Consider the following 13,040-nt stretch of genomic DNA (forward strand, 5'->3'; position numbering starts at 1 on the left):
ACAGAACTGGGGATGCCCTTCTTTGGATCCCAGGCATTATGTACGGAAAGGAACAGATTACTAACTCATTCTTTCCAGGGTTCTGTAATTTCAAATAGGTCAAAAATAAAGTAAAACCCCTAAGAATTTTAGGTTAACTTTGAAGTTTGCAAGTACTTAGTTTTGGGTTCTATCCTAGTTTTATCCCTGCACATTGATCCAGTAGAGGCTTACAGCACTGAAACTGGGAGAGAGGTGGGTTTTTGCAATTCACCTTCCAAATCTGCATTTAGAGGGCTGGGGGGCATTCTAAATAGCTTGGGAATTGATGCAGGAGGACAAATGGCTGAAAATCATCCCTGTTCCAGTTGCACCAACAGAAGCCTCTACTGAACCAGAGAGCTTCCATCAACAGAAGGACCTTTTGTATACAGCTGGGATAGCCAACGTGGGGCCCTCCACATGTTGTTGGACCCCTTACCATTAGAAATGTTGGCTAGGGCTGGTAGGTGTTGTAGTCCAACAACTACTGGAAGGCACGGCGTTGGCTAGAGACTAAGAATCATGCTTGATCTTATGGCACTATCTTGACAAATATTAGCAAAGAAAAGTGAATCATATGGCTGTCAGATGCATCAGCATCAGAACTGGGAAGCAAATGTGGCTTGTTTGCTATGATCTTGAAAGCCAACCAGAATTTGGAATGGTGCGTTTTCCATTCAGGTGGAGTTCAGGCTTCTACACTCAAAGGGAGTGGGGTATGGAAAGAGATGGGAGATGTTTTTATGTTGCATTTTTATGTTGTGAACTGCCCTGAGATCTGCAGATAAAGGGTGGTAGACAATAAAATAAAATAAAATAAAATAAAATAAAATAAAATAAAATAAAATAAAATAAAATAAAATAAATAAATATTCAGCTCACACCCGGCAGATCCAGCTATTTGCATAGAGACCAAAGTGGTTTACAAGTGCTGGGAACCCTAACTGACCACAGTTCAATAATGTTGCTTATTTGAGATATACACCAAAACATTGAGAAATTCGTAACAAAGCCCTTTAGACTTTCAGTTGCCACAGTCAGCAGAGATGCAAGGTCATGTCACATAAGGTCTTAGCATGTAGGTCATATGCATGATGAAGCAAGAAGAGAGCTTTGGACTTGCATGCCCTTTCTCTACACATACAGAGCTTACAATGGGAACAAAAATCCATGAAGCTCAGTGCTTACAAACCTGGACATCACACATGCAATCCACCCTACCACTGTTGTGTGAGTTGGCCTACCCGTGCAGGAATTTCCACTTGTGGCTCTCACTTCACATGCAAGTTTTTCTATTTGGTGAATGAAGACATGCAACCTTAGCATTTCTCCTGGGTGTAACTGCACTTCTTATGCACTAGAACCACATGTGAAACCAGCACTTAAAATAGTTAAGTATAAATATAAACCGACAAATGGCTGAAATCCATAAACAGCCCAAGGACTTGTGCTCACCCAGTGGCTTTTTAATTTTTACTTCTCGAGTGGCAGATCCCCATCAACAGTCATAAACTGCTTTTGCAGCACTGAGAACCCACTGTTCAAAAATAAATAAAAGTCCAAAGTGCCCTTGCATATGAGCATGGGTGGTATTCCTTTGGAGCCTAAATAAACATAAAATGTCAATGATACATGTACACGGCTCATGGAAACAGTACACAGCAGTTCTGACGTCTTCACAAGGCCATTGCTCCATTTTCTTTTTCACCAAGCCTTGAACTCTTTCCTGAGTACTTACCAGAACTTTTTTTTAAAAAAAAAAAAGGCTACTGAAAACCATTTTGGGTGGAGAAACGAGGTTTGTATGTGTGGTTATTTCAATTGATATTACCAGTCTCTTCATTTCAAGGACTGATACAAAGCTTTAAACAAAGCAAAAGCAAACCAACTTCAGAGGAACTAGTAAATGGCAGACATGCCAACATCTAATACAGAAGTCACCAACCTTTTTGGACCAGTGGGCATATTTCAAATCTTAAGAGTCCTGTGGGTGCTAGTCACAAAATGGCCACTATGGCATATCACAAAGTTAGACAGCCCAGTCATAGTGAAGCTTTTCACATAATTGTATTTCCATACTAGAAAAGGACAGACCTGTTGAATGTCTGCCTACCATATAGCTGTTGAAGACACAAGAAATGCCAATCCTAAACCAAAGCCTAAGCTGCTCCATTAAACACAAACAGAACTTTCTTTCTGGGATGGCTAGAGCCTTTTTAAAACAAGCTCAGAGTGGGGCTCCTGCCCCAGGGAACCAATGAAGTTTTTCGGAGGCATCATGGAGCCTGCTGGGTTGCCTCCAATATAATATATATTGTCTCATGTACTGCTTCAGTATAAGATGCAAAAATACCACCTGCATTTTGTTGAACAATGCTGTGCTGTTTCCCCATCTCAGAAATTTACAGTTACTGTAGAAAACAAATTGCACCTCTACTGTCCTTTTCTCATTATGCAGCGCTTCTGTTTTAACTTAATCTTTCACACGTTTCCCATTCCTTTGTATTTCATGGCAACCTATTTGAATGAACAAGCATTTGTGTCTAATATTAATTTGCCCTATAGAACAGATCCAACTGCCCTGTTTCCAAGCGAATTATTTACATAACCAACACATGTACAAGATTAAATATAGAGGACTTCTGTTGAAAAGCATTTGGAAACACCAATTATTCCAACATGCAATAGCCAGGATTTTTAAATCAGAAGACTCTGCTGATATTCCATCTGCACTGGCTCCCATTTTGCTTTTGAGCTGAGTTCAAAATGTTGGTTATTACTTCTAAAGCCATAAACGCCTTAGGTCTAAGTCGCTTGATGTATCTTCTACGATCCTGCCTGCCCACTGATCTATGACAGTATCGTCTGAACTGTTGTTCCTTGTCTCATCACCATCAGAAGTGGTGAAAGGGTCTTCTCAGTTGTGGCTTCGAGGCTTTAAAGCCCGACACTGAGAGATCAAATCGGCCTTTAAATACCAGATCAAAAGATTTCTGTTTCGGTAGAACTGGCTGCCTCTTAAATTCTGCTGCTACTTATTTGTTCTGATACTAGAATATCTGTGCTGTTCTTAAGTTTCTTGTAGAATGCCTTGCCATCTCTCTGTTGTTAGCTACCCTGCGGGTCTCATTCTTGAGCTCGAAAAGGAGGGTTTAAATATTTTAATAATAAATTAAAGAAGGCTTCAGGGATCAACTGTAGGGTGGCGTGTAAAACTGGTATTTTTGGAATATATATCTTAAAACTGGTATTTAAAGCATATCGCAATTCACTTGCAGGTTTTTGTTTTTCTGAAAAATATATAAGATAGATCAAATTACACCAAGTTATTGAGGTGAAGTCCCTTGGGTTTTTAAATTTAAATTCTATCAATATTTAATTGTTTTTTAATTCTTCTGTGTTTTTAGCGATTCTTGTTTTTCTCTATAAGCCGCCGAGTCCCAACAGCGAAAAAGGTGGGGTATAAATAAATACATAACAATAATAATAATTTAAAAGAAATGAGCAACAAATCTGTAGGCCTGCAAACCAAATGGTTGCTTTCTTTCCTCACCTGCCCTTTGAATCAGCTTAACTTGACAACTGTTCATCAAGACTTCTGTCCACAAGTAAAACAGGAATCTAGGAAAGGTTTATATGCTTTCTTCCTCAGGAACTAGATAACCACCAACCAATTCCAAAGGCCAAATATTATAGAAGGGAGGGTCTCTCACCCCCCCCCCACAATCCACATCCAACACTCTTCTCTTGGTGAACCTGATGTCTTAAAAGAGTTGGCAGTAAAGTGCTGCAGTCAGATTAATGCTGTGATCACAAGCCAAATCCATAGAACATCATGTGATAAACCGAAAAACAATCTAGAATCCTAGATGAAAGTGCTCACCCTTCAGTCAGATGCCCTATATACTGATCTTTCCAACCTTATGATTGTATTCATGATTTGAGGGAACAGTAAATAAAATCCTCAATATGGGAAGTATTCCTGATACACTATTTATGTTTCGTTATCTATAAGAGTAATGAGGTAGGCCAGAAGTCATTTGCTAGCACATAGTCAATAAACAAAGGATTTTTCTTTTTTGAGTATTCCCCACAAAGTGGTTTTCAACATCAACTTCAGCATTCTTGGATCCTTCCCAATATATACTTGCCCTTCACAACTCCTGAAGCAGTCTACGGCCAGTAGTCTTTCACTCTACGAAAAATCTGAACTGTACAGGTCAAACACCAACACTGTGCAAGCCCGAACAAGAACTAGTGACTGCAGATGGTTAGAACCCAATTCTGTACCTGACAATGCAGTATTTGGCCAAGGTCATAACTCTTGAAGTTACTGTACACTAGGCAAAGCAATGCTTACAATGTTAATCCAGGAAGTCTTCAACATTGGTAGTTGCTGCTAGACAGGGATCCAAAACCAGGTGTCTGTGTAGATTGCAGAGACCCCAATGGCTTGAACTTATAGACCCTCAGTGCTGTTATTATTAACCTATGTGAAACCAAAGCTCAGCTGCCATTTAGCATTGGGGGGGAAGGACTGAACTGTCAGAATAGCTTTAAGTTTTGGTGACTTTCAAACAGAAGGTTAACAGAGGCGGAAAAAGGGTTAAAGTTGAAAGAATATGAGGAAGACTCATTTTGCAGCACAGTTTAAACACCAATTCTCCATCTAAATAAACTACAGCACGATTATCAACAGAGTTCAAATAGTCAACCTTTGCCAAATTTACCATTGACCGGAGCCCACAGATTTTGGGTGGCCTCGGTAGCCAACCCAAATGCATAGTCATCAGGACTATTATCTGATGTCATGCTGAACTCCAGAGCCTCTGAAGCTCCTGCCCAATTCCAATCTCAGAAGAACGCTTCAGAGGGCAAGACAGCCTGAGCCTCCTGAACTTGAAACTAAGAAGAGGCCACTTATTAGTTTTTCTCTCCTGTCTCCATCCGTCCCTCTTTGTGGCTGTCGTGGCAGCTATCACTTCCTTCCTCTTCTCACCCACCAACCAGAAGCAAGCTTCTTCCTTGCCTCTGAAACTTCTGAATTCTAGGAAGCACTCAGTGCTTGGCCTGCCTCTGCTGTCCATCCTGAACTAAACATGTACAGTGCAAGGCTGCACTGCTGCCAGGCAGCTGAAGCTCTCCACCAAGAGCTCTCCTTAGCACAGATGTGCAGAGAAACAGGGAGAAGGAGGCATGCATACTTAGCAGTGGTTGGTGCCGAGAAGGGAAGGACTGCTCAGTGTACATCCAGCTAAATAAGTGGATGGCGACTTGTCACATTTTCCAGAGTGGGTGAGGTGTTGTTGCCAGGACTATGTGCAACAAGTAGATTAGTTGACTCCTGTCTTTTTGCATCCATGCATGCACGCGCACACGCGCGCGCGCGCACACACACACACACACGTTTGCTTATCCCAAGCCACAATGTGTCAAAACAGGAAGGGGCACTTTGCTCAAAGGGTCCCAACCTCAAAGCCTCAGATAATTTGGAGTCCTATTACTAAGTTTTGCATTAGCCCATCAAAACACACTTTAAGCACCTGTAACTGTGTTTGTTGGACCAAAGAGTGGTGCAGGTTTACAAGCACAACTGGATTTATGTACCATCAGCAACTTTAAAAACTTCGTGTTCTCGACAACCAGAATAGGAACACCTTGCAAATGACTACAACAACATTATCAACCAAATGTGCCAGGTGTTCTTTCATAAAGGCTACACCCACTGTATTTACAGAATTGTAAACTATATGATAAGCTGGACCCATGGACGAAACAGCCAGGGGACAGGCAATTGTGCTTCTGAATGGCGATGCCAACATTCAGATATGGTAATATACAAAGTCCAGAGAAAGCTGTACTTAGCATATTCTACTCTTAAGAAACACACCTGCTTATACTACAAAGCATTATGAAGGTCCATTGTTTGGTAACCTAATTCTGTTAATCTGCATAGGAGATGTTGATTGAGCTCATTCAAGCAAAACTCAACTGTACTCTTAAGTTAGCCAACTCTCTCTGTTTCTTTTATAGTATTAATAAAGCATGAAGCTGATAGTTACTCATGTTGTTGCATTCAGTTATTTTCCTCTTGTAAAAATATGCAAATTCACTCCTTTGTGTTTTGGGGCTCTCGTGTGACCCTTCAGACTGTACTAATCAGCTCTAGGGGTTTTGGTCCCATTATTTCAAATTTGCACTCTGGCTGAAAACATCATTCCATTTATGCTTTATATTAAACTTCAGACATACAGATTCTTAAAACACACACACACACACACACACACACAAACCATAGTAGGAGAAAGAGCTAGCTTGGCAATTAATGCTGTATTCAATTTACTTGAGAAGTGCATGAAGCAAGATGCCACCTAATGATGCAAAAGCAATACTGCACTTTGTTTTTGTGTAAAACCAGAACCCAAGAGGATTAGTTTGACTCCACACTGAATGAAGGGGTAGCAATTATCTCCTTATGCGACTAGAAATCAGTGACACTGGAGAGGGTTGTTTTTCAGGTCTCCCTCATCTTCCTTGCCCAGTGAACTCAAACTACAGTAATCAGACACATGGAGCTTTTAACCCTGTTATTCACAGAACAGGCAAGAGCAAGATAGCCAAAGAAACTCACACTTCAAAATATAGCTGTTATTATAAAGAAGTGACAATCGGTAGACAAAAAGTCCCAATCGACTTTTGCATAGAGCAGTTGATTAAGGTGGGATGCTTATTAAAAATCTCTCCCCCCCCCAGCACTTTTGCAACAAATGCATACTGAGCAGAAACCTGTTGAACAGCATTTGAAATGCTACAAGGAATGAATGCAAGGTTGCCAGAAAGACAAATCAATAAGAATTACCAATAAATAAAACAGTATACACCAGAGGCAACCAACATGGTGTCCTCCAATTGTTGTGGACTACAATTCCCATCAACTTCAGTCAACTTGGCCAATGCTCAGGGATGGTGGGAGTCGTAGTTTTCAACACCTAGCAGACGATACCCCATTGGCTACCGCTTTACATAATTCCTACCACTTCATTCTTAGAAAGCCACAACCATCTCTAAAAGCCATTCTAACCCCATATGTTCTATACTGCTTACCAAGACTTTGAGGACAACATACTTGACCCCAGTTTATTACATCTTTACACAGCAATCCTTTAAGCCCAGCTACCAGTGCTTATAGTGGACTCAGGCCATGGTCTTAAGGCATATGATACTGTAACTTTGCGAAATCTAATCCAAGTCTTGATGTGATTAGCAGCAGGGAATGCTCTGTGTTGTTGCCTTGAGTGCCATAAGGAAATAAAGGCAGAACATCAATCAATCAATAACCAGAATTCTTCTCAACTAGAGTTTGCTAACTAACCTCAAATCCTGGTAAGCAGGAAACACTGATGAACACCAGTGCAATCATTAAGAATGGGTATTTTTTATTATTTGTTATTATTATTTTTAAGATTTCCTAACGACTCTTCATCATAAAGTTCCAGGGCTGGTTACAACAACAAAACATACAACTATGAAAACCAACAAAACCATTACAATGATAAAACACATGAAACCGTTCCAAATGGAAAAGGGCAGTCATGGCAGAGCCGTTGCAAGTATTTCGTACACAAAACAGAAGCAGCAGTTACCTATGTGGGGTAGCTGTTATTATGCTGCGAGTACGAACAGCATAATAACAGCATAATAACCTGGAGACCCAAGTTCAAATTCCTTCTTAGTCCCAAAGCTCAATGGGTGACCTTGGTCCAGCCTCAGCCTTACCTTCCTCACCTGCACATAGGGTTGTTTTGCAAATGAAGTCTAAGTAGGGAGCAAATTTATGTATGCTGCTCTGAGTACTTTGCATTATTACTAATGATTAATATTGTTGTTATTTACGCATTTTTGAATCACCACCTACATGAGCATCAAGGTGATTTAGAAACATATAATAAAAGCAGCTAAAAGTAATAATAATGAAGCTTGTTGATGCCAGGAGGGCACATCTCTACATCTCTCCTGAATATACATATGCTCTTGATATGGTGCCAATCATATAGCATAGGAAATGTTTTATGGAACTATGGCAAGCAATTTTAGAAGAAGGAACACAATGATAAGACATTGTATAGAATAGTGGCTATTCCTTCTTGCACTAGTCATCCAAGGAAACAGCATTTTTACACGCAGTTGCTTCATATTAACATGACTATAATGCCAGGAAACTTAATGGAGGCTCTCTACCACAGCCTTCAACTCTCACCTAAGAAAGGGCTGAAGAGGGTCCTTCTTCACTGCCATGCATTTTGGGTCAGATGGCCAGGAGAATGCACTTCCAACTTCCATAAAAGCATTTTTAAAATTCTTAGTTTAAAAAGCTGCCATGGCAAATCATGACAGGAGTGCAGGCATTCTGCTGGCCCCCTCACTCAAAATGCCTGGCTCTAAAAAAGGACCCTCTCAGCCCTTTCTCTAAGCAAAGTAAGGCAGTGAGGAGGAAGTAAAGGCAGTGGCAGAAGATCTTTGCCTCACCGAATGTACAATAATGAGGTGGGGGGAAGGTCCCCAGGACAGGGGCAGCGCCTCTCTACCCACCACCTGTGACAATGGTCTCAATCTGTTTCATTATTGGGCCAGCCCAAGCCATAGCAACCAACATGGACAATTTCAGTTGTGACTCTCTCTCTTTTTGTATTTTGTGTTTTTATTTCTTACTTGTAAACCACCCAGAGGACTTTTGTCATTAGGTGGCATATAGATATCGGAAATAAATAAACAGTGTCACAAAGACGAACCCTGATTCTTCCAGTTTCTATGAAATTAAATATTATATTTGGGACAATTCTCAGGAAAACAAAAGGAGGGAAAGATGGGCTCAAGTCAATCTTGATTGAAGCTTCATTGAATCAGAAAACCCAGAAGTTCAAAATACTATCACAAATTCAGCAAGCAAAGTTGAATGCAGGCAACCAATGAAAAACAGCAAGTGTTTCATGTACTTAATTTCATTTATATGGGAAGCAATACTGTTTTCCTCCTTTCTCAGCAAGCTAATAGATCTGAAAAGTTTCTTCTCCAAGACCATAAACTATTCTGCACACCACCCAGCAGGGTACACATGAGCATATACCCTTGAGCACAAATGCTCTGGTACTAAGCAACTCCTACTGAAAAACAACATGCAGCAAGAAATATTACTACTTAATTCCCCCAGGCAAATGATTGGAATAAATTCCACTCGCGCACTCTCAAGAACAAAAAATCCACAGAGAATTTGGGGCATGCATGACGCAGTGCACAAACCCTCGTGGGAAAGAATTCTTAGAACTTTTTAAGTTACTAGCTGACAAGTCTCACATCTAGGATATTTATGAAGAAGGTTGTCATTCCCCCAGAGAGATAATGTAATGCACAAACTTAGAGGCAGAAACAACAGAGGCGCTGTTATCCACCCAGGAATGGAAAGACTCACTATCCTGTATCGGTTCCCAATTGCTCCTGATTCTCCTGTGTCCATGACTCAGTTGTCATTCAGGGCTATTGATTAGTCATTTCTATGTCACAAAATCTTTATCGAACTCGGTGTACATTTCCCCACGCACACTATATTTAGGCCTCAAAATAGGATCAAGTAAGCTGAAGAACACCACAGAAAGACAATAGTCTCATCACGGTAATCCCCCTATGCAAACCCAGGCTCTGCAAGAATCTTATGTCACTCTATTTCTCTTAAGGAGTCAACATTACAGGGATTACACATCCTCCCCCTGACCAGCTGCCCTCCAGGTGTTTTGGACTCTAATTCCCATCACCACCAGCCAAAATGGCCAATGGTTGAGGATGATGAGAGCTGAAGATCAAAAGATCTGGAAGGCACCAAGCTGAAGGAGGCTGCTAACATAACTAGGTCACTCACTAAATGCTGCCTCAGAATAAAGGTCACACACACTCCATACATTTAAAGCACATGGTTTTCCCTGAAGAATCTTTAAAACTCTAGTTTACCCCTCCCAGAGCTATGATACCCAATACTCTTAGCAAACTACATTTCCCAAAATTCTTTGGGGAAAGCCATGTGCTTTAAATGCCACAGCAAACTGTTTATTAATGCTGGTTCTAAATGTGTTTTGATGAATATTAACTATTGTTTTTAAGCTTGTTTGTTTGCATTTTATAATGGTATTTTTAGATGTTGTTAGCCACTTTGAATCCCAGCTTCGAAGAAAGGTGAAATAGAAAATAAATGCATTCCATGGTGTAGGTGTGATCAAAGACACCTTAAAAAGTGAATATTTTAAAACCAGCGAGTAATGCAAAGGGCCCAAGAGAAATAATGGCAAGGCAGAAACAACATCTATGCCAAGTCTACAGTTTATATTTTCAGCTCATACATGACCACTCGGGGGGGGGGGATCCCTGCATGGTTCAAGATGAACTTCTTAGTGAACTGAAAGTACTTTACAAAGAAAATGGTAACAACCTGTGAAATACCCAGAAAATTATGTTTAAAAAAATGATTTTTTCTAAACTCTTAGAATCACTTACCGAGAAAAACAAACCCATCTGCTTCTTTTTCTGTCACCAATACCTTCTTGGTATCTTGGTTTTTTCGGAAGAAGTTGAACATCTTTTTGAAATACAAGTCTAGTAACAAAAAGGTGAGAAATGGGTCAAGTGATGCGGGGGGGGGGACTTACACAATTCTGGTATTATCAAAATAAACATTACGAAATGATATTTACATCAAGTTCTAAGATTAGAGACTTGAACTGGGGGAGGATCTTGCAGGAGCAAACAGAGAACACCAGAGAGATACAAGTCAGTTGTTCACTATTGCTCAGTTCAAGAAATATGAGTTTCTGTACACCCAAGCAGTGTTGGCTGAGTCTCAACCTGGAAAAATAACTCAAGCACTGGAAAAAGTTAGTCAAGATAATATTATATTTTCCACCATAAAAATATTTTAATCAGCACACCATCTGATGGAATGAGGGAGTTGGAAACTGCCCCACGACCTTTCACTTCCTATAAGTTCCCAATCCGTTGTGCAGATATGTCTTTCTCTCTTCCTAAATCCTGCAGTACTTGCCTTTTCACTTTCAGCAGCTCCAAGCATTGACTTCCTTCCAAATGCTTGACTATGAAGTACTCTTCTTGAACTGCAAAGATGTCCTTCCTTTATACACTAGGCTAAAAGGGAGGAAAACACAGTTACTAATGCTCACATGCTAGTATCAGGATTTCAAAACTTCATCTGCAATCACAAAATTTAGATTATATTTAAGTATGAAAGAAAGAGTTCACACTTTCATTTTGATAAACCAGGCTACTAGAGTTCTACAAAGCTGCAATAAAGCACACTAAAAGTCCTACCAAAACTCATAAACTGCAATATTTAGATTGCAAAGCTTTCTGTTATAGGTCTAGGTGTGTTCCAATGCCCAATGGAAATACTCTGGCTTCTGCCCTTTTAAAATAATGCTGAAAATTATTAACAGTCTACATGTCTGTCCTGGGCCCGTTGTTGTTCAACATCTTGAATGAAGGTGTGTGGGGGGGGATGCTCAATCTTGATTGCTTTTTCCAATGGGTCTACCCTGAGTAGGGGTAATATTGGATACAACTCATACACACATATATAGGAACAATAATACTGAACCTAACTTGTAGGGCTCTTTTAAGGAATAGTGGACTTATGCACATGAAGGTCTTTGAATCCTGAAGGCTGCTTACTGAAACCAATAATTCCTCTAACTTTTGTAGAAGTGTCTTCCTTATCTAGTTAGCAAAGTTTCCTTCAACACTGCACAAAGGGATACAGGTATCTTTGCTTTTGGCAAATAAAAATTGCTTGTAGCCAATCAGCACTGAAGGTTAACAAAAATTGGTTCTTTCTATGGCAAAGACAAATGTCTTAGGTAATGGGCATTTTGAGGGCAAATAATCTTTCATAGAAGTAGTTTTTTCAGGTGAACAGTTCATTTACAGGAGCTAACCAGATGCAATAATGTATGACCACCTCCGATACATGACTGAACCTGGCCAATCCCATAACTCACAGTGATCTACCCACATAAACAATGTAATGTTTCAAGACAGAGCACACAGTTGTCTCCACAACCTACTTTTGCTGCATTCCCCCCCCCCCGCCCCAAGATACATGTTTCTTGGGATGCAACGTTATCGTTGATTTGCAGATTATATTAAAATTAACAAGCAGCAGCTTTGGAAAACCAAACTTTTTTTATACAGTGGTGCCTCGCAAGACGAAATTAATCCGTTCCGCGAGTCTCTTCGTCTTGCGGTTTTTTCGTCTTGCGAAGCACGGCTATTAGCGGCTATTAACGGCTTAGCGGCTTTAAGAAAAAGGAAACAAACTCGCAAGAACTCGCAAGACGTTTCGTCTTGCAAAGCAAGCCCATAGGGAAATTCGTCTTGCATAATGACTCAAAAAACGGAAAACTCTTTCGTCTTGCGAGGCATTCGTCTTGCGAGGTACCACTGTATACAAGAACTTACAAAAACCACAGATAGCACGTGCCATCTTATGATGAGCATTTCCACCCTTGCCTGCCGTGATAAATGAATAAATAATCTAGAAACAGAGACTCCATTTCCTGCTTGTTTTGACGTATTTGAATTTAACGAATTAATCAATCAACTAAGTCGCAAACTACTAATCAACTAAGTTTCTCTGAATGGGACGCCAATCCTTGTTTTCTTCTTGACACCCCTCTATTCTATGGGTCACCAGTTCGGACGTTAACTTATACACAGAAGACCAGACAGGTAGGCTGTCGAAATTCAACGTCATCCCATGGCTCGGCGTCACTATCTATGGGTAGGACGTCCCACCAGCCCCACCTCAAGGAGGACCCAGGAAAGCTCTGCCCCATAAGGTGGGAAAAGAAGTGAAGCCAATTTGCTGGCGCGGGTAGCTCCGCCCACCAGACGAGAGCAGCTGACGTAACAGCACCGCAACACCCTTCCCCAACTGGCGGCGCGCATGCGCGTGTACCAAATCC

The 13,040-nt window shown here is 40.6% G+C and overlaps 1 protein-coding gene across 6 annotated transcripts in view; it reads right to left on the reverse strand.

Annotated features, from left to right (window-relative positions):
- Positions 1–13,040, reverse strand: part of UMAD1 (UBAP1-MVB12-associated (UMA) domain containing 1) — a 36,795-nt gene that overhangs the window by 23,403 nt on the left and 352 nt on the right. For 4 of the 6 annotated variants that reach the window (XR_014212652.1, XM_082194046.1, XM_082194047.1 and 1 more), the window contains exons 2-3: positions 11,105–11,205; positions 10,561–10,659 (exon numbers count right to left, since the gene is read on the reverse strand). Coding sequence is in view for 5 of the 6 variants with exons in the window: in XM_082194046.1 (XP_082050172.1) it covers positions 10,561–10,642 (82 nt within the window). In the remaining variant the exon portion in view is untranslated. The other 2 variants (XM_082194050.1, XM_082194049.1) reach the window with 2 other exon arrangements.

Source organism: Podarcis vaucheri (genome assembly GCF_965113315.1).
Source record: "Podarcis vaucheri genome assembly, chromosome: 12".
NCBI lineage: Eukaryota > Metazoa > Chordata > Lepidosauria > Squamata > Lacertidae > Podarcis > Podarcis vaucheri.